At 47.9% G+C, this 21626-nt stretch overlaps 1 protein-coding gene across 1 annotated transcript; it reads right to left on the bottom strand.

Moving 5' to 3' along the window:
- Positions 1-1759: 1759 nt before the first annotated feature.
- LOC120846728 lies at positions 1760-2653 on the bottom strand. Its single transcript, XM_040218591.1, has one exon. It carries the CDS (start codon positions 2651-2653, stop codon positions 1760-1762), a length of 894 nt encoding a protein of 297 aa, XP_040074525.1.
- Between the last annotated feature and the right edge of the window lie 18973 nt (positions 2654-21626).

Here is a 21626-nt window from a genome sequence, read left to right on the forward strand (position 1 = left end):
ATTAACACAGTCAGAAAAATCTTCTAAAAGTGTAATAGTACTTTTTTGTTGTCGAAAACCATATTGCGTACTAGAAAATGAATTAAATGTATCACAAAAATTGGTCATTCTTAGTTGTACCCACTTTTCGATTATATGACCTAATGCAGGTAGAATGGAAATGGGCCTGTAGCTCTCCAATTCCTGTTTTTTCCCCTTTTTATACAGTGGACGTATAATAGATATCTTCAAGCCCTTAGGAATCCTTCCGGTATGAAAGGTGTCATTAATTATTTTCATTAAAACGTCTTTTAATTTATCAAAATTATACCGAATATCTCGTACTCTAATATTTTCAAACCCTGGTGTTTTAGTTATTGGCATAGCATTTATAATCCTCAAAAGTTCGCTCTCCGTCATCTGAGGTAAGTACGCCGAACTAGAGCATCTGGCCTGCGAAGTGACGGGATTGGGACCATTCAGTCAAATGGTATTTTTTATGCTTCTTACGGAGTCAAGAAAACACTTATTAAATGATTCCGATAACGTTAAATAAGAATCTAATCCAGGAAAGTTTTTTTTTTAATTGTGTCATCCACGCTATTTTTAGACTTTCTGCCAGTTAATTGGTTTACTAGGTTCCATGTCTTTTTAATATTTCTTCTCGAAGAGGTGAATTGATTTAAATAATGTTTCCCTTTTTCTAAACGTATTTTTGCTGTCACTTTATTACGCACTGCACGAAATTCATTTCTTACTTCTGTGTTTTCGGGATTTTGCTTACATCTGCTCCAAAGCCTTTCCTTTTGATCACACAATTCTAATATTTCCTCGTTTATCCAAACATTCTCAGGTTTTCGTTTCTTCAACTTTATTTTTCTAGTACCTTTAGAATAAATATCTTGAAACGTGTCCACTAGTTTGTCATAGGCTACAATATGATCGAACTCGCATAAAGAATTCCAATCGAACGATTGTATTAAATTATAGATTTTTTTAGTATATAGTATAACTTTGTACCCATTTTCTAAATCTACATTTTGAGCAGTAATTTCGACTAATATCGAGAGTACAGTAATGTAATGGTCAGCTACCTTTTGCTTAATGACTCCAGACAATGTTTTCAAATTACTAATTCTTACAACTATATGGTCAATACATGATTTTGTAATTTTATTACAATAATATTCCTCACTCGTATAATTTTGTATGACATTTTCGAGACCAAATGAAGCGAGGGTATCAAAATAACGCTGTACTCCCTGTTTATTCTCATTCAGAACATCAATATTGAAGTCTCCTGCCAGAACTATGTATTTGTTGTTATTAAATTTTTGAAGGAATTGTTCCAATTCATCACAGAATATAGGTATATTTGAACTGGGTGGCCTGTATACAGCACACACAACATAAGAAACATTCATTTTGTGAACAATCGCAGCACACACTTCTGCTTGTACAAATTAAACATCTATTTTTTCTGACAACCATTTGTCATTTATGTACATCATAACTCCGCCACCTTTCCTTTGTTCTCGGCACAAGCAGAAAAAATGAAAGCCTGGCAAGGAAAATGTAGCGCAACCAGCCTCATCAGCACTGACCTCACTCAAGATAAGTACATCCAAACTTGGTAGTCGCGTAGATAAAATTAACATTTAACTGATCCCAATGTCTGTAAATACTCCTAACATTTACATGAATTAAGCTTAATTTAGTGTCAGCGTTACTTCTTTCAGCTCTAAAACTTTCCGTATATCCGTCATACTCACGGAGCGATTCAAAAAACGATTTCATCGCTCTCAATTTGAATCACCGCCGCTCCCTCCTTCTGCCTTACGAATATTTTTCCGTTCTTCATCCAAGTATACATGTACCCTTTTTCCTTCGCACGTGCCTTGGAGGACCACAACAAACTTTTCAGCGCTCTAGTCAAGTTTTCATTTATAAAAATGTTCTCATTTCTAAGAGTAGTTCTTTTTCTCACCCACAAGTCCCGTGTACGCCTCTCGGTGAATCTCACCAATATAGGTGTGATTCTTCCTTCTTTAGCTTTTAGCCTGTGGGCAGCCTCAATGTCATTCGAAGTCACTGGTGCTAGGTCCAGCTTCGTTGCCACTGTGTTGATTACGCTCATAACATCTTCATTCGGCCGTTGGACTATACCATGGATTTCGATATTCTGGCGTCTAGAGTACAGCTCTGCATTGTCGATTACTTTTCTTAGTTCGCCAACCACTTCATCCCTTTGTGAAATCCTTCCCTCTAGTTCGCCGATTTTCCGCTGTAGTTCATTTATTGTTTTGTCTTGGTTATCCAAATGAACGTTCAATTCCTCATACCTTGCTGTCAGATCATTCATGGCTGCCTTGATTCCTGCTATTGTTTTACTCTGATTTTCTATATTGAGCATCATCGCGTCGGACCTCGCAGTCTGCGCCTCGAGAGACCTCTCAATGCAAGACATCCTATTTAGGACGGTGGTCAACTTTGCACTGATAGTTTCATTTTGTTTGAGTAACCTTTCAAGTTTTTCCTCATTTGGGGTCAGCTCTGACGCCCCTTGAGATACCTCGGGAGTCGCAGACTGTCTTTGGGAATGCAATCTGCAGGTGTTACATTGCCATTCGGAAATTTCTACGTCGTTCATTGACTTCATTACATTTTTCGTCATTCCAGAACACTTGCCCACGTGGTAATAATTTGTGCACTCCGAACACTTAATACATGCAGCATCATGTCCAATTTTTTTCAGGCAAGAGAAACAGTCACTTTTTCAGCCATTTTCGGGAAAGCACCCAACAAAACTGCAAAAAGCAAAAAGCAGACCAGCGAAATGCACACCCGCGCACTTACAAATAGTAAGCGAGTGAATATGAAATCTTACCCACAAAAATTGAAAACTTAGTTTTCGGGGCGATGCATTCCGCTGGTCTGCGAAAAGTTGTTCAGCGACTGCCGCTTTTATAGCCCAGAGATTCAGACGATAGGCTGTCCCGATGCGCTGCCTGCCAGCAGGCCCGAGCAATCATCCGCTGATAACAGGGTATCGATGCGGTGGCCGTCGACGTGCAGCTATCTCTTGATATTGTCGCTTGAATCCAGGATCGGCTGTCTCGTTCGTTTTGCGGGCAAATGGGCGCCTACAAAAATTGAAAACTTAGTTTTTGTGGCGATGCATTCCGCTGGTCTGCGAAGAGTTGTTCAGCGACTGCCGCTTTTATAGCTCAGAGATTCCGACGATAAGCTGTCCCAATGCGCTGCCTGCCAGCAGGCCCGAGCAATCATCCGCTGATAACTGGGTATCGATGCGGTGGCCGTCGACGTGCAGCTATCTCTTGATATCGTCGCTTGAATCCAGGATCGGCTGTCTCGTTCGTTTTGCGGGCAAATGGGCGCCTACAAAAATTGAAAACTTAGTTTTCGTGGCGATGCATTCCGCTGGTCTGCGATGTACACGTGTGGGCTTCTGGAATGTACACGTGTGGGCTTCCGGAATGATCGGCGTTGAGGTTCGGCTTGTAGAAAATTCTGACCTCGAACAAGCCAACATGGTTCTCGAATTTACCAGAACATTACTTTACAGAGTCAACAAAAATGCGCCTCCGCGGCCAGGAATTGGACCCTGACTTTCAGCGTGGAAAGCGCGCGCGATAACCGTTAGACCACGAGCGCGCTGCCTTCTTGGTCAGCTGCGCTCGCGGCATTATCCCCTCCTTTAAAAAAGTGCATCGTCCCGATGCAGCACAAAACGAAAACACAGATCCACAGCAGAAGGATAGCAGACTCTCGAGTCACACTTAACAGTTCACTCTTTGACGAAAGTCCAGAGTTCCATCGTTCGTAATACGGCTTGAGCCGGACGACGTGCACCACCTCGGGTCGTGGCTGACGTCTTGCAGATGGGCGCGTTCCGTCGGGTAGAACTTCGTAGTTCAGATCGCCGAGGCGTCGGATGATTTTGTAGGGTCCGAAGTAGCGTTTGAGAAGCTTCTCACTGAGACCACGGCGACGAAAGGGAGTCCAGACCCAAACCCTGTCTCCGGGCTTGAAGTGGACGTCCCGACGACGAAGGTTGTACGGCCAGTGTCGACGCCTTGTTGGGCTTTAATCCGGAGTCTGGCGAGCTGACGGACTTCTTCTGCCCTTTGGCAACCACCTGGGCGTCGTCGCTTACGTCGACAGCCGGTTCGTGGGGCAACATAGCGTCCAGCATTGTCTTTAACTTGCGCCCATGCACCAGTTGAAAGGGTGTCACTCCGGTGGTCTCTTGTACAACCGTGTTGTAGGCAAATGTGACGTACGGCAACACCTCATCCCATGTCTTGTGCTCCACGTCGACGTACATGGAGATCATGTCGGCGATGGTTTTGTTGAGTCTCTCCGTCAGCCCGTTGGTCTGCGGATGGTACGCATGGTGCGACGATGGCTGGTGTGGCTGAGACGAAAGACTTCTTGCGTCAGCTGGGTCATGAATGATGATCCACGGTCTGAGATCAGGACTTCGGGAGTGCCGTTCCGGAGGACGATGGACTCGATGAAAAACTTGGCGACTTCAACAGCCGTTCCTTATGGAAGGGCTTTTGTCTTGGCGTACTACGTGAGATAATCGGTTGCGACGATTATCCATCGGTTTCCTTGAGTCGACGGTGGGAAGGGTCCGAGTAAATCCATACCGATTCGCTGGAATGGGGCAGATGGCGGCGCAATAGGTTGAAGAAGTCCTGCTGGTCTCGTCAGTGGCTTCTTCCGTCGTTGACACTCGTGGCAAGATCGGGTGTAGTGGTGTACTGTCTTCGCAAGCTTGGGCCAGTAGTACTTTTCGCGTATCCTTGCAATAGTCCTGCTATAACCAAGGTGTCCCGCCGTCGGGTCATCGTGGCAGGCTTGAAAAATTTCTTCTCGAAGACTGGAAGGGATCACCAACAGCCACGCCGTGCTGTTGTCGCTGAAGTTCTCCTTGTAGAGCACGCCTTGTCGGATGGAGAACGTTGGCAGTGTTCGTATAAAACCGCGGGGAACGGCGCTTCCTTGTCCCTTAGGTGCTCGATGAGTGCTCGCAGGTCAGGGTCGTCTCGTTGGAGTGCTGCCATGTCGCTGACATCCAGAGCGCCTAGGAAACACTCATCGTCGTCCTCTTTGGTGCAGGCAGGACCGGCCTCGACTGGGGCCCTTGACAGGCAGTCGGCGTCATTGTGCTTTTGGCCGGACTTGTACACCACGGTCATGTCGAACTCCTGCAGTCGTAGGCTTCACCGAGCGAGGCGTCCGGAGGGGTCCTTCAGATTCGCCAGCCAGCAGAGCGAGTGGTGGTCTGTGACCACGCGAAAAGAACTTCAATACAAATATGGTCAAAACTTTGTCATTGCCATACGACAGCGAGGCACTCCTTTTCAGTCGTTGAATAGTTCCTCTCCGCGTTAGACAGCGTCCGACTTGCGTATGCGATAACTCGCTCTGCTCCGTCCTGCACTTGGACTAGTACCGCACCCAGTACGGTGTTACTGGCGTCGGTGTGGATCTCGGTTTCAGCAAACTGGTCGAAATGGCCGAGAATCGGGGGCGTCTGGAGTCTTCGTTTGAGCTCGTCGAATGACCTCTGCATGGTGTTCTTCTGTACACTCGAACTTTACGGCGTCCTTCGTGAGGTGTGTCAGCGGTGCGGATAGCTTGGCGAAGTGTCGAACAAAGCGCCTGTAGTAGGCACAGAGTCCGAGAAATCTTCTCACGGCCTTCTTGTCAGACGGCAGCGTAAATGCAGCTACGGCGCGGGTCTTCTCGGGGTCAGGTAGAACACCCTTGTTGTTCACGACGTGGCCAAGGAACTTTAGTTCCCCGTAGGCGAACCGACACTTTGTTGGCTTGAGTGACAGGCCGGCGGTCTTGATGGCTTAAAGCACGGCTCGAAGTCGTGTGAGGTGTTCGTCGAAATCTCGTGAGAATACCACGACATCGTCCAGGTAGACGAGGCAGCTCTGCCATTTCAGACCTGCCAGCACGGTGTCCATGACGCGCTGGAAGGTGGCTGGTGCTGTACGAAGTCCGAACGGCATCACTTTAAATTCGTACAGTCCGTCCGGAGTGACGAAGGCAGTTTTCTCCCGGTCACGTTCGTCGACTTCAATCTGCCAGTAACCACTCTTCCGGTCCATCGACGGAAAATATCGGGAGTGGCGCAGTCGGTCTAACGTATCGTCGATGCGGGGGAGCGGATAGACGTCCTTCTTCATCACAGCGTTCAGTCGACGATAGTCCACGCAGAACCGCAGGGTCGCGTCCTCCTTCTTTACAAGGACGACTGGGGACGCCCTTGAGGGTTGAATGATGTCGTCGTCGAGCTTCTCCTGGACTTGATGTTGAATCACTTTCCTTTCCTTTAAGGAGACTCGATACGGCGAAAGGTGGACAGGAAGTGCGTCGCCGTCGGTAAAAATGCGATGTTTCGCCATTGGTGTTTGGCGAATCTTCGATGTCGTGGCAAAACAGCCACTGTATTCGGCAAAGAGACCAACCTGTTGCCGGCGCTTCGTAGCTGGGAGCTCGGGGTCGATGTCGAGCGGCGGCGGCGTCGTGCTCTTCTGCTGTGGCGATGAGGTTCCCTCGGAGATTGCGGTGACCACGGGTGGCGCCTGAAGCTCCTCGACGTGGCCCACGGTGGTACCCTTCGTTAGGTGCTGCGGCTCCTCTCGAAAGTTCGTCACAAGAACAGTTGTACGTCTTTCTTGGAGATCCGTTACGCCTCTTGCGACACCAATTCCTTTTTCAAGGAGCAGTTGGACGCTGCCTTCCAGAAGAGCTTCACCGTGCATGGCTGCGTCGGTTATAACGGTGACGAAAACACTCGACCGCGGCGGTAGGTTCACAAGGTCGGCGATAACTCGGATCGCGGTTGACGTCGTGTTGGTCTCCACCGGCGGTAAAACAGGTTTTCGCAGCGTCAACTGGTTTGCCCCCAGGTTGATGACGGCGCCATACTCGCAGAGAAAGTCCATTACGAGGATAACGTCCCTCGAACAGTCTTGTAGAGCGACGAACCTCACAGGGCACGTTTCACCGTGGATCTCGACGCGAGCAGTGCATCTCCCGACTGGCGTGATGAGATGTCCTCCGGCGGTTCGTATTTGGGGTCCATCCCACGGCGTCATGACTTTTCGCAGGCGGCGAGAGAGCCTCCCACTCTAGACTGAGTAGTCTGCTCCGGTGTCCACAAGTGCCGATGCGTCGTGGCCGTCGATTATAACGTTTAGGTTGTTGGACACCGATGCAGGGACGTCGTTGTGATCCGTAGCATCGAGAGAGTGGGAGCGCTCCGCGTTCTTGGAGGCTCCTTACTACGGTCGTCTTCGGCAACGCCACCTCCAGGCGTTGCCGCACTTAGTTTTCCCGGCGACGCAGGGGAGACACGCTGTCTCGGCGGGGTCGTGACACTGCGGATGCTGAACGGCGTGGTGATGGGGAGCGGGCTTCACGGCGGAGAGACGACACTGGGGAGGGCGAACGTCGGAGGTACTCCTCGATGTCGCGAGGGCGTTCGCCGTAGCTCGGGCGTGGGTCGTTCGGGTGGAACCCACGCAGGCCCGTTTGCCGGTAATGACAACGGCGGTCGACATGGTCGGCCTCCACGCAGTGGTAGCAGATGGGTCGTCGATTCGCTGTCCTCCACACGTCGGATTTTCTTGGCGCCGGCTGTTCTCGGCGGTCGTACTGACGTACTTCTTCGTTGCGTCGGGGGTACGCCTGCGATGGTGGGTCTCGTCGTGGCGCCACCGGGTAATGTTGAGCAGTTGGTGGCGGTCGTCAGGTCACTGAGGCGTAGGTCACTGTCTGCTCATCGGCTGCGGCCACGCTGGCAGGAGTCTCCGGTTGAAGTGCCCGCTGAACTTCTTCGCGTACCACTTCGGCTATCGACAGCGAAGTCGGCTGGTTGGCAGTAGGCAGCAGCCTCCTGAGCTCTTCCCGGGCGATGTCGCGGACAATTGCACGAAGATTGTCAGCGCTGATGCCGCCATCGTCGAATCGAGAAGACGTCAGCGTCGAAGCAGCAGGCGTGCCGGCGAGTCGGTTGTAGTGGGTGGCTCGGGTTGACAGGGCCCGCTCGATGTTAGTTGCCTCGGCGACGAATTCATCGGCAGAAGTTGGTGGGTTGCGAACAAGGCCACCGAAGATGTCACTCCTCACTCCTCTCATCAGGACGCGCAGCTTCTTCTCCTCGGTGGACTGAGGGTCGGCGCGGCTACTCAGGCGGAGGACGTCTTCAACGAAGCTGGTGACCGTTTCGTTGGGCCCTTCCCTATTGGAAAAACGTACAAGAAACAAACCTGCTGCTTGTACAGTTCTGGTATGACACCACCATAATTTCTTGTTATTATGCATGCAGCTAGTTTGGTTTGGCGTTCTGCATAACTGGAGATACCGGCACCGCTATGGCTCCGGGTCTGCCTATACTGGCAGTCAGTTTGCTTACCGATACGATTCGGTGTGGCTGGTATGACTTTGCGTCCGATGACGTAGGCGACCGCCATCTTTCCAACGAACGCTTATACCACAGGACCACCGATATAGCCAAATCATACATGCAGAAAGACGACCGCCATCTTCCAACGAAAACGTCCATCGTTCACCACCGGTATCGTTACATACGCCATAGATGTCGAAAAGGAACATGAGCCGCGTTTACATGAATGCGACTTGGTCGCGTTGAATCCAGTTGCCGCATTCAATATGCGGTCATGTAAACGGCATAGTGCGCATAGCATTTTGGAACGGGGAGGATTATCGCAAGACGCTCGCTGCGGGAGCGTGTGAACAGCTCAGAACATGGCGGCGGCCAACCTCGTCGGCGGCGCGGAGAGCGGTCCCGCAATTTTTTTTCCCGAGAACAAACACAAGCTTTTATTGCGATCATAAGTAAGCGGAATATAGCGGAGCTGCTCGGTGAGGGTGGCCCCGTCCAAACCTTTGCGAAGTACGACTTGCGCGTCGGAAGGGGTCAAAAAGGCTTCAGTGCAAGCACGAATGACACCGAGAGCTCCGAGCACTGTAGAGCACTGCATGGTAGCGCAGAACGAGCAGCCCCTACCTCGGTGCCGTTCCTGGCTGCGCAAGAGCCTCTCGGACTCGGCGTCCGGTTGGTCCGGTCGCGATCGGCGAGGTCTGGCGCTGCGAAACACGGAGGCTTCTTCAAAGCGTGCACACACACGTCGCCTCTCGTTCAGAGTGAACCGGCGGCCCGGCCTGGAGTCCTAAACGCCTTGGTTTTGATGCTTCTTCCGTCTCCCAACTTCTTCCACAGCACCGAAGACAGCGGGCACGATCTTTACGTTCACTGAATGCGTCGAAAGGCCTCCACGTGTGATGCACCGGAAAACGAGGTGCGGCTGGTGCCGGAACGGAACTGCATAACTTCGATCTTTGAGTCAACGTGCACGGCAACAAACCGATCGTGACACCAAGCCGCGGATGCCGCATCGCCGGTCGACAGCGGCTAACGGCCCGTTGCTCGTATCGTGGGCCGTGACTCGTACTCGGACAACTCGGCGTCTTTTCGTGGTCCCTCGCGTCGTCGCAACCAGCCGCAAAGCCACCAGCCCGCAACCGTAGCGACCGTAGCCGGCGTTGGAGAAAAGCGAAACCGAAACGTAAAGCTTCCGCCCAGTGGCTTCCGCTGCCGCGGCTTTTCCAACGAGGTAGAGGGGCTTAGAGTGATAAACCGGAAGTTCGGATGTGGCACCCCCCCCGGTTGCCGCCATGTTTTACGCAAATGTGACCACTCGTCAGGTGACCTCACAAAAGGAGTGATGTCATCGGTAAGATGGCAGCGCCCAGAGCTAGTAAATGCGAGTTCGTTCGGTGCGCGGTAGCCGTGATGTGCAGGTGCTTTCCGACGACTTCGGGCTATTTTCTGCTCGCTGATGCAAGTATTATGTGAAAACATGAAGGAATGAGACATTATACCTTTTTGTGTGAGATCGCTCTTGATCATCTGGATAGTAACGCTTGTGAGACAGCATCAGCCGTATCGCCGTACCGGTGCTCGGATTACCGAATGTGTTGTTCGAGGATTGATAGAACTCTGAGTGCTTTTAGCATGCGATTTTCGCATTCTCTTAGCTTTGGTTGAACGTTGGAATGTCTGAGAATCGACGCTAAATTTATGCGTCGGACGTAGGGCCTAGGGGAACTCGTTTCAGCCCTAGGAAACTGCGTAATCACAGCCAACTTTTAGCGAGGAAGCTCCTGTGATTTTTACGTATTGCGCTAATCGGTGATTCTACATTCGATCGCTTTTCTTCCTTGTTTTGTCAGTGCGAAGTGCACACTTATTTTCAGCTGCGAGGTAGAAGTTTTATTGAGTATGGGGATGAATAAATCGTTGCGGGCACCTGCTTTAAAGCTATTTAACTTGCTATAAGAACAACTGTTTTGGTGTACGCATAGATTAACTGCACATTTTTCTATTTCGTAGCATTTATTGCAGCAATACATTTTTTTTAATTACGAGTGCATTGTATTTTCGGTCAATTATTTACTTGTTCTAATTCCCTGGACAAGATAATTCATATTTGTGTTCACCCCTTGCCCGAAGAGCAGTCTTGTTGAAAAATGTTGCCACATCCTTTCGGTCTCTTCAATAGACTTTTTTCAAAAGTGTAAGTTACCTATACCTTGTATCACCGTAATTTGGAAAAGGGCTACCGCCAGAGCCACCTCGAGCCTATCAGAGAGACGGAGTGAAGGTATGTGACAAATCTGTGCAGACGAGCACTCTGATGATATGTTGTCATGTGACTCTCTTCAACGTGCATATTGACTCACCGAGACTGTAGCCTTTGCCGTTTGCCGAATTGTGATGGAACGAATTACAGTAGCTACTCCTCTAATTACCCAAGGCCTTCATACTTTGGGCATTTGTTCGTCAACAATGTTATGTCCGCCGTCACTGTGAACTCGGCTCAGCGTTCGACGTAAACTTCGCCCATTCGTATGCTCTACGCCTAAAACAAATTGTGACAATTGCGTTGCTTGATGGGGTTTTGCAAATGGTCTATTGTGTCATTCGTATCGAAATTGTCCTGCTATAGAACAATGTATCAACACATTTAATTAAACTAGATGCTCAGAGGTACGTTCGTCTTTGTAATTAACAAGTTACAGCAATAATTATTTCTTACGAGTGTAATATTTATTTTTGGTAGCTGGGTTGGTTTTGTGCTCATTAATGTCAGTGTGCTATGATGTTATTAACATGTGTGTAGTTTTAAGTATCCTCTCCGCAATGCCTACGAAGGCCCCGGGAGGGAATAAAACAATAAATAACATTTTCACATCACTGGAGGGAACACGTTAATAAATAACATTTTCACATCACTACAGTTTGTTTTCGGATGCACCACATGCTCAGAAGAAATGGAACGACTGCATCCCCATGCAACAAGTCTGCCAGTCTGGTATGTCCCATTAATTAATACTGAGGGGTCAGAGATGGTGATTGTCCTCAAAAGGTCCAGCGTGTGCAGTAAACACACTTCTTGGTGTCTTGACTCTGAAGGCGTAAAGGCAAGCGTAAATATGTTTTTTGGTTAGTGTATCAAATGTGTTTATTTCCAATTGATTACATAATTATGGATTCTTAGCAAATGGTTTCATAATAAGTTCTTTCTGTGACAGTCTCGTGTCAGGCGTTTAGTTGTTGTACCTGTACTCCTTGTTGTCGGATGACGCTCCTGGCACGTCTGAGTTCAGTTTGGTCGAGTGGCGACTTCTACTGACCGATGCCATCTTGTAATCATACGTCATGTGCCGCACCTGACATCTGATGCACTGGAGCTGCAGGGCTGGCCTCTAATCCGCATATTTTCCTGGTAGCTTTCTGCGTCAATGCAGCAAGCTCGGCATGTATTGGTTATGTGGCTGTGCCTTTTGCTGTACCGTTGACTTGATAGCTGGCAACAATGTTTGTTTGCTATCCAAGCCATTTTACTTCCATTTCGTAATGGAGACTTATTCTGCATCCCACGACCACTAAAACTTGTGCAAGTCTTGTGGGGCAAAGTGAAGTCTCGTGATGCTTGCAGTCCACTTTTGAGAGCAACCAACCATTCTATTTCGTCAAGTCACTCAGCGGCATTCTCATTAAAAGTTAGAAATAGTTTGCTTCGTGGCGTGGACACAGATAATTAGTGTCAGCAAATTATTAGGTATTGTCCTTGGACGACAACCGACACCAAATCAACTGTCCTTGCATTGCCGCTCACCTGCTTTGTCGTGCTTACCTCCCATCGAGGTGAAGAGGATCAGAAGCTTCGGGGTAATGTTGGCACCAGGTACAAAGGCCACCGAAGATAATCCTCAATGCTTCGCGCACGCTCGTCGAGACATGGTCGAGGGTCGTTCAGCTTGAACCCTTGCAGGCCAATTCATTGGTATGGGTACCTCCAGTAGACATGGTCGGCCTCATGCAATGGTAGCAGAGTGGTTTTCGGTCGACCATTCGCAGCACCTCCGTTTTCCTCGGTGTATTTTGTTCAGCGCGGACCTACGCTGGTTCTTCCTCATGTCGGGAATGCTTCGTGTTGGGGTGTCTCGTTAAATTGGTATTGGATAGTAACAGGTAGCCGGTGGCGGTCGTCGTGACTTTGTGGCATAAGCCGCCCTCGGTTCGTCAGATGCCGCTTCGCTCGAATAAGTCTCCAGTTGAAATGCCTGTCGAACTTGTTCCAAAACAATCTCGGCAATCGAAATAAAACCCAGGCAACTGATGGCAGGGAGTAGCTTCCTGATCTCCCCCGTACAACGTTGTGGATGATGTCGCAGATGCCTGGGAGACTGGCGTCGAAGTTGCAGCTGGATGACTCAAGTGTCGAGACGCTGGGGAGTTGTTGATATTGGCAGGCTCGGGCTTGCAGTGTACATCCAATGTTGGAAACCTCGGTAATATGAACCCTTCGACTGTTGTCGTGGGGTTGCGGACAAGGCTGCCGAAGGTGTTGTGCCTCACATGAGGGACATGAGATTCTTAGCTTCTTGTCTTCTGTAGCATCAGGGTTGGCATGGGTGTTCGATCAGGCGCAAAACATCCTCCTCGAAGGCGATGACGCTCTCGTTGGGGCCGTGCCCTGGAGAGAATCAGGAATTCGGCTCTCTCTCATCAATGTTGGCTGATGAACATGTACTTCAGCTCGATCTTGCAAACTTCCCACGACGTTAAAGAGGATTCGTAGTTCTCAAACCAGTGCCTGGTAGTTTCTTCCACGAGAAGTACAGGTCCTGCAGGAGCTGGTTGTCCGTCTACCCACTATGGCAGGCGACAAGGTCATATATTTCAATCCAGCCTTCGACGTCTTCATACATCTTCCGTGAAAGGGCATCGGAGTGCGAGATGCGACGGGCATGCAAACGATGGTGGGAGTGGACGTGGTTTGCTGCTACAGATTTGTCATTGTTGGCTTCGTCAGGTTCGGTTTTTCTGGCAAAAGACTGAATTCCGGTGGTTCTTGCTGGTAGCAGCGACTGGCTCGGATTTCAGGTTCTTCGTGGTGTATTTCCAAGGTTCGTCCTTGTGGTAATCGCTCGTATTTTGGTATTTCTGAAAGGCTCGGGATAGGACTTGGTTCACGGCTGGCCGGAGGTTTAAGACGCGGGATAGTCCGCCACCCGTGTCCCGTTATCGGGCAACTCGGCTGAGGAGCTGCCAGGGTGCACAAAGAGTGAAGGGCTACGGGCAAAGTACCCAGCACCTTTACCAGAACATACGATGACAGCTGTGCATGGCCTGGAACTTTCCAGAACAGTAAATATTAATAGAAGATAGTACTGGAGCAAGCATCCGTGACAATATACAAAACCTGACAGAAGAGAGTCTATCCTTACCGCTAAAAAAGCTGCATTGTTTTAAAGGCATTCTGTCCGAACAAATCCTCTCCTTCGGGGTTTGGCGACTGCCGGGAATGAACTGAATGGACGTGGGACCACTTTTCTGGTAATGAGCCGCTCCAGACTGTCGTCGCAAAGCGGCGTGAACGGGTGGACTGGGTAGGTAACATGCGCGATAAAATGTCCATACAGCTTGCAATTCGCGTACCGAGTGTTGATAAAACTTCTGTCGACGAAACGTGCGACAGACCAGGGGAATCAATACCAACTGCAACACCTGCGCTCCGCGAAAGTGCACGTCTACGCCAGAACAATTTAGGAAGCAGCACAGCATCACCTGAAGCACGGCAGAGGAACTACCAATTTGAATGCAGCTCTCCGGTGCGCCGCACAACGAAAGTGAGCCTTCGGTCATTTGAACGAAGCGGCACCACGATTGAAACTGCCAAGCACGATTGACTCACGCAATTTCCGTCGCTAAACTGTGTATCCAAATATATTGCACACGCTTCACTGCAGACCTGGAAGATTCCGATGGTCAACGAGAGCACAGAAACGTTGCCTTAAAATTTACTTGCGGTATCCGAATCAATCCGAGGTCCGAGCAACGTAGGGCCGATTGTCTCTTTCGTGGCAATATCCCGTCGGTCACCAGCGAAATGCACACCGTTCCTCCTTCTGTTCACGTTATACCTACGTCAGACACCACGCTGAACTCTGAAGTCGCTTTCGACCGGCCTCATATGACGGCTTCCGCGTCTAAAATCAACTCGCCGACACGAACGACAACAAACAAAGCATCCGACAAGCCCCGTCCCAGCTGGGACCAGCCGCTGCCTGGGCGCTGCCATCTTTCCTGTGACGTCACGTATTTGGTTTGGTCATGTGACGAGTGGTCACATTTGCGTACAATGGCAGCCGCCTTATGGGGGTCACTTTTGAGTGCAGACCGGAACCCCGGTTTATCGCTCTAAGCCCCTCTACCTTGTTGGGCTTTTCTAACTTTGCGGCTTCCACTTCCGGTCGTCGCGGAGATGGCGAACAATGGCGAAGATAGAGCGGTGTGGTTCGTTGGCTCGTTTACGGTTACGGGACAGATGTTTTGCGGTCCGTTTCTACTGCGTCTCTGGTTCTAAACTCGAAGGCGCCTCTCATAGTTCAACCAGGTGTGGTCGGCCTGGTTCAGCGCGGTCGGCTCGCCTCGTCCGATCGCCGGACCGCCGGCGACTTCGAGTTCTCTAGGCCTGGGATCCGAAGGCGTCTGTCTCCGTGAAACGGTAAGCGAATCTCGTCCCGTTTTCGTTCTACTTTTAAATTGCGTTAGGTGCGCTACAATATAAGCATACGTGCCAAGTGTTCGTGACAACTTTGAACTAGAATAATTGTGCTTCACTGCGGTTTGTCATTTACCGAAAATGTTAATCGAGCAATGAACGAGGGGCCATGCTTGAAAACGGTGTGTACGATGTTAACTTCTACCTGGGCGGCTAAAAAACAAAAAATAAAAAGTCAAGACTGGTTACGGTGTGAGGCTGGTCCCAATAAAATGGTAAGCACTTAGAGCGCCTTTCTGAACGGAGTGTAAGCAGTATAGCGATCAGCGAGACGAGCGACGGCGAGAAGCTACCAGTGTCGGCGCCGAGCGACGATTTCTCACTCTCGCTGCTTGCGGCGCTTGGTTCTTGGGCTTCTAGAAATCGTCGCTCATCGCCTTGGTCGCTCGCATCAATCGCTTTCATAATCTGTGTCTCGTCGCGCGGCTGACTACCGTGTTTATTCAAATATAAATAGAGCTTTTTTTTTCTTATCTTTTTTGAAATTGTGATTAAAGAATGTCGACCTACTTTCGCGACCAAATTTTGCGACCCTACCGGAGGCATGGAGCTATCGAGTCACCGAGCCGGCGTTGCCGTAGAGCCGCGCCGCTTCTTGTTTCAAAAAGCTTTTGGTGCACAAAAACAATTGAAATGGCCCCCGCGCGCGGTGGCCGGTGCCGCTATCGCGCGCATCTCGGGCGTCGGGTTTCGCCATCCCGCCTCTAGCCACTAGCGTTCCCCTTGCTGGGCAACGGGGAAGGAGAGGAACGCGATGCGCAATGCATTTCTCCCTCCATCCTTGCAAACGCGTATCAAAAAAAAAAAAAAAAAAGAAAAAAAAAAAAAAAAACCGGAGGTTATTTTTGTTTGTTGCTTGAAGCGGCTCGGCCAACGCTCGGCTCGCGTGTTGCTCATGGCGACACGGCGGCTTTGCTTCTTCTTTGTAGTTTGTCTTCCGTCGCTTTGCACCTTTTTTCGTTTCTTCTTGTCATTTTACAACGGTGTCGGTGAAGTATTGTTGCGAATTTGCGAGGATGTCTACCAAGCTGACGAAGCTTCGAACGACGATGACATGTCCAGAAGTTCTGACGTTGATAAAGTTTTTGGCATCGCCCCGTGCTTTAGCTTAGAGTGATGTAAATAAAGGTTTGTTTCTTTTGCCCAAAATTTCAACTGGTCGTAATAATAAAAAAAACAAAGGTCGACCTATATTTCAAATATTTTTTTTTTATTCTCGGTGGGTCCAACAAATAGGGTTCGACCTATTTTCGAGTAAATACGGTAACTTTAATTTTTATTTTGGGTTACGTCGGACGTAACTCGAATGCTTGACAGTTGCGTTGGGTGTAACTTTAATTTTTATTTCGGGTTCCGTCAAACATAACGTTAGACACTGCGTTACACTTAAACAAAATAGGGGCTGCTGGTTCATCATATAAACCAACCATTTGTGTTTAAGTAAAGCGCATCATTGGCCTAGAAAAAATACTGCCATCCTATAGGAATGTAGCGCTTCAGATAAATTTGTTAATTTTTACTTTTAGTCCCTGCCCCACCAGATACAACATCTGACCTAAAGCAGTGTTCCGGATCTCCTTCCAAGACCTCAGGCGGGTCGTCATTCAATCCAGGAGTCGGCGGCGTCTCATGGGCGTGTTGCTGGTGCTTCTTACTGGATGGTGCTACCGAGGGAAAAGTGGTCGTGCTTGGGAAAGGCAAGTATGGCCGCCGTAAGTATAGATATTGTTTTTACCTTTGCTCGAATCCACCTTTAAGAAATGCACAGTTCGCATGTGTGCATCTCTCAATGCTTCTACAGTCGGCTGTTAATATTTGGAGTGCTCCAACTCTGTCAGCGCTAGTTTCTCTAGATCATGCAAAAGGGACGCAACACTAAACCACATATGCTCTCGCAACAAACAGTGCTCTGCTGAAGCACTGTGGAATCTACTCTGGCTTTATAATGCAGCACAAAATAGTTGACGCCAAGTGTAGCTACTTTTGTGACTCCGTTTTACCAAAAGCTCTGCCGAAATAAACTTGCCACCTTATAGGTAGTGCTAAAGAACCTCGCGTGCCTAGCCTGGAGAAGGGCATTTTTTTCATAGGTCAATTTTTTCTTAAACCAATACCTTCAGCCTCCTTGAAATGTTAACATCATGTGACACTCAGAAGAACAGTAAACCCCTTAATGTTGGCGAACCTTTAATTTTCGCGGCCTGTAATTTTGCGGAATTCAGTGGCTGCGATTATGTCCTCTATGACCGATTCGAGAAGAAATAAGGGCCACCAAGCTAAGGGGGTTTTACTGTACATCGGAGAGAGGAAGTCACTTTTGTTTGTATGCAAGAGTAAAACCAACAACAACAATCATGGTGTCGACACTTTGTGAGCCTATCTGTGTCTATTGAATGATATCAATTTTGTTTTAGTTCGTTAAACATTGTTGCCTGTACACTGTGGGATGTCGTCTTCAACACGAGCAGTGGTTTTCCTCTGAAGCAGGCAGCATGGATGCGTGCCGCAGCACAACATAGTTCATTTGCAGGTGGTACCGCAGTTAAAAGGATGGTTCGCACAATATGGGGGAATCGCAATTCAATGTTCTACCTCGGGCGTAGACAAGATTTGCTCATTCTAAATCATTTTGTCTACAAATCGGGAACTTGTGACGAATGTACCCGCATGGTTGGAAGGGCCAGACAAGCCTTGTGAGCGCTTCGTTTTCTACCCTCTCAGTCCTGAACCTACTCACGCACCACATGTGTAGATGTTCCGATAGGAGGGAGCACTTATTTCGAGAATGGTGAATGGCAACTGTTGTTATCTTAAAGGTGGACTGCATATTTGCAATACTTTTCCTCACTTAAGAATATGTCTTATTAAAAATATGTAGTATAGCCGATGACAAAAAGAGAATGGCTGGGCGTCCTCCAGCACGTGCTTGTGCTTTTCACCCCGCTTTGGACAGATGTGCTCGCTCCAGGCTCATCAGGCGCTGAAACGTCATCGAAGGTAACAGACGGGCTGGAGGTGGAACAACGGCGACTTCTCCCTGCCTTTCTGATGGTGTCAGTGAGCGTGTACTTCTATACTCTAACTTAGCTTAACCTGCACAGAGCTGAGTAGAATAGGCTTGGCAAGTGCCCTTATTGCATATGCATCTGTACAGCTGAGGCACTTTGTAAATCAAGAACATTGTGTACCTTACCTTCAAAAACACATCATTTTGGGGGTGCAAGAGGAATTCTAAGGCGTATTTTTGTTTGTATTGTCCCTTTACGCATCGACTCCTTCAACTTAATGCGGAGTCGACCCAGCCTCTTGAAAAATTTAATGCTTGCCAGGTGATTATTTTGCATTTAGTTGATATATCAGTATTCAGTTAGGTATCCCAAGTCATTAGTCGTTGAGGTGGAGTCTCTCTGTAAGTCAGTCATGTTTAACATTCATAGAAATGCTTGTCAAATAATGGCACTGTCGAGGACATGTACTCAGCTCGAACAATCGCTGGGCACAAGCTGGTCGTGTTGTTACAGGCAGCAAGCATCTCGGTTGGAACGCCCTATTTCGCAATGTAGCTGCAGACTAGGTGAGGGCCCCACTCATAAACGTATATACTTTGCGTCTCTTTAAGCTGGACCACTTTTGACACTACAAGTCATTGCAGCTAAAACAGCATGACACATGATTATAAGCTGGACGTACCATGGCGTCCAACCAGAAGGTCACATGGCTTGGTTTGTGCCCTGAATTTGCAAGGATGGCTTGAAGCTTCTGTTGTGGTTAACTTTAAGCTGAGATAGTTTAAAATAATGCTTTCAGTTTTTAGTGTTGCCCGGCATGGTTAACAAGTTGGTGATATAGCACTGCGTTGAAAAGTCTGTGCATTCATGACTGTATCACCTTATGAATGCATACTAGCTATTAAACTCTTCGTTTTTCAGAGAGATGAAATGCACTTTGCTTCCAATTGCACTTGTTTCTGTAACTTCATGGTATGAAGCACCTTATGGCTGCAAGCTCTGACCGATCTTGTTCTGTGGTCTGCGCAGGCCCATTGCAGGGAGTCGCTCCGAGAGCCTCACCAGAGTTTCCTGCCCGTGGTCGTTCTAAATTTTTTTTTTGTAGGTATGCATCCTTGCTGTCTTTTCCTTAATTGTACTCAAACGTCTTCTTTTCATTGTTGCCGATTTGCCTCAAAATTGGTTAAGTACACAAATGGACGCTGTACAACTGTATTGTATATATTTTGTTCAAGGCAACTTTTCTTTCCCAAAGTTACAGATTTTTTTTTGAAGGTTAGTCTTTTTTGTTTTTATTTACAAATTTATGTGAGTTTCCATGGGCAACACTAAAACGTTATGCCAGAAGCAAGGACAAGTTCACTGCTCTAATAAAATGCATCCTATACCAGCGAAAAGGCGATACCGGCATGGTGGAGCCATATGGCTCCAACATGGTGGTTTCGCCTTTTCACTGTTGTACAGGGCGATTTACATTTAAGCTTTACATATATGTTTAGAAAGGTCGTGAAAGCTAAATTAATGTGTTTTGTGCAGGCGAGTTATACGGCCAGGCGTACATAGTATAGGGACCTAGTCGTAACGATCAGTCAGATAATTAAATACAATTTGTTAATTAACTTTTTAATTAGTGAAAATGAAAATATGGTTTCTGTTAGAAACTTGCTGAGTCACTGAAAACCACAAAAGCAACTCTTTTTAGGATATAATGCAGGGGTAGCATTTTGTGCGTTCTGTAAAAACGCTTTATTTGGACGAGTTTCTAGGTTTCAGTTTCTTATCAGAGCTCATCTCTGCGCCCACGGTCCTGTTCCCCAGGGGCTTAGACGCGCAACACACGTGCGCCTTCTTCCCTCCATCCTACGAGGGAGGTGAGGGGGCGGCTTCGCACTGCGGCCACCGGGCAGCAGGACCGTAGGTGCGGAGATGCGCTCTGGTAAGAAACCGAAGTCTGGAAACGCGTCCAAATTGACCATTTTTTTAGAACACCATAAAATGCTGCTCTTGTCTTATATCTTCACAAAGAAAGTTGATTTAGTGTGTTTTGATGATGCTTAGCGAGTTTCTAATTGGAACCTTGGGTCTATTTTCACTGATTAAAAATTTCAGGAACATACTATACTTAGAGAGAGGCTGAAGCAGTTTTGTATTTGAGAAAACACTTTTAAATCTTCTTCATTTGACCTTCAGAATCTCAAATATCAAAATTGTTTGCTAATTTGATGAATCGAGGCTGAATAGAGTCATTTCTAAAGCGCTGTGAAAGCACTTCTCTAGAGAGGGACGTCACAAGAGCAGCTTTCAAAATCTTTGTTCACGCATCTTCAGCGCCTATCAAAGCTATGCACGCACATGCTATTTTTTAAAAGGGCAGAAAAATGTGTCACGACTGGTGCCAATGCGGGAGAATATACCTTGAAAACTTGCGATTGGACGCGCAGCCCTTGAGCGACACATGCTTGGCGGCCGAAAGGTCTTCTTACGATGTCACTATTGGTAGGATGTTTTTTTGTGTTTTCTCACGTTTAGTTATATCTTTGTGGAAAACAAACGGGATATTCAGATTCGCGGGATAAAACTACGCTAGAATGAACCTCCATCTAGTTTTCTGAAAGAAGTCTGGCACATCTCTGTAATAAGCCGACTGATCATTACAAATTAGCCTTTTATACTATGCTGCCCTGGCAATATAACTCACGTGCACCGACTGCTTAAATGTAGCCTTTACGGCTTTTTTTTTAAAAAATCTGTAAAACATACAAAAAAGCACTCTGTAGAATGTCCCCCAATACGATATGATTGTATGGTTCCTTTCCGGCCTGCATTGTTCAAGAAAGACTTGTGGATATCCAGCGTTTCATTGGAATGCTGGATGTCAGCGAGTCTACATCAGTGAGTGCTTTCAAACAAGCATGATGCTTGCACACCAGTAAGCTCTTATCCGAGGCTCACCAGGAGCACTAAGAGCAGAGGCAAAATGTCGTGACCTGGTAAAATTGGTTGCAGGTATTTATTTTTAGAAGAACTGCATGCAGCAAAGCTTAACTTTGCTCAAAAGAAGATAATTAAAAATTCAGTACTGAACAATGGTGCCCCTTGAGCTGTGAGACCAAACTCCCACTCTTGCCACTCAGGAGTTCCTAACTTGTGCGTAGAGGATTACCACAACCCAGATTTGTGCTGCAAGCGCACCTGCAATATAAAAGTTGAAGAAACATGAGATGAAATATGAGACGTTTACAATTCTCTATAATGTGAAATTAGAGTACATATCTTGAAGAGGAGGATGGGAGGGTATGCCCCTCCTTCCCCTCCCCTCCTCCTCTTCTGCTCCCTCCCATTTAGGGGGAAATTTCCCTGAATTTAGCGGGAAACTTTCCCCACTAAATTTAGCAGGTTAAGTTTCCCACTAAATTTAGCGCGGAAATTGGTG

The sequence above is a fragment of the Ixodes scapularis genome, unplaced genomic scaffold (assembly GCF_016920785.2).
Source record: "Ixodes scapularis isolate PalLabHiFi unplaced genomic scaffold, ASM1692078v2 PGA_scaffold4__175_contigs__length_147842914, whole genome shotgun sequence".
Lineage (NCBI taxonomy): Eukaryota > Metazoa > Arthropoda > Arachnida > Ixodida > Ixodidae > Ixodes > Ixodes scapularis.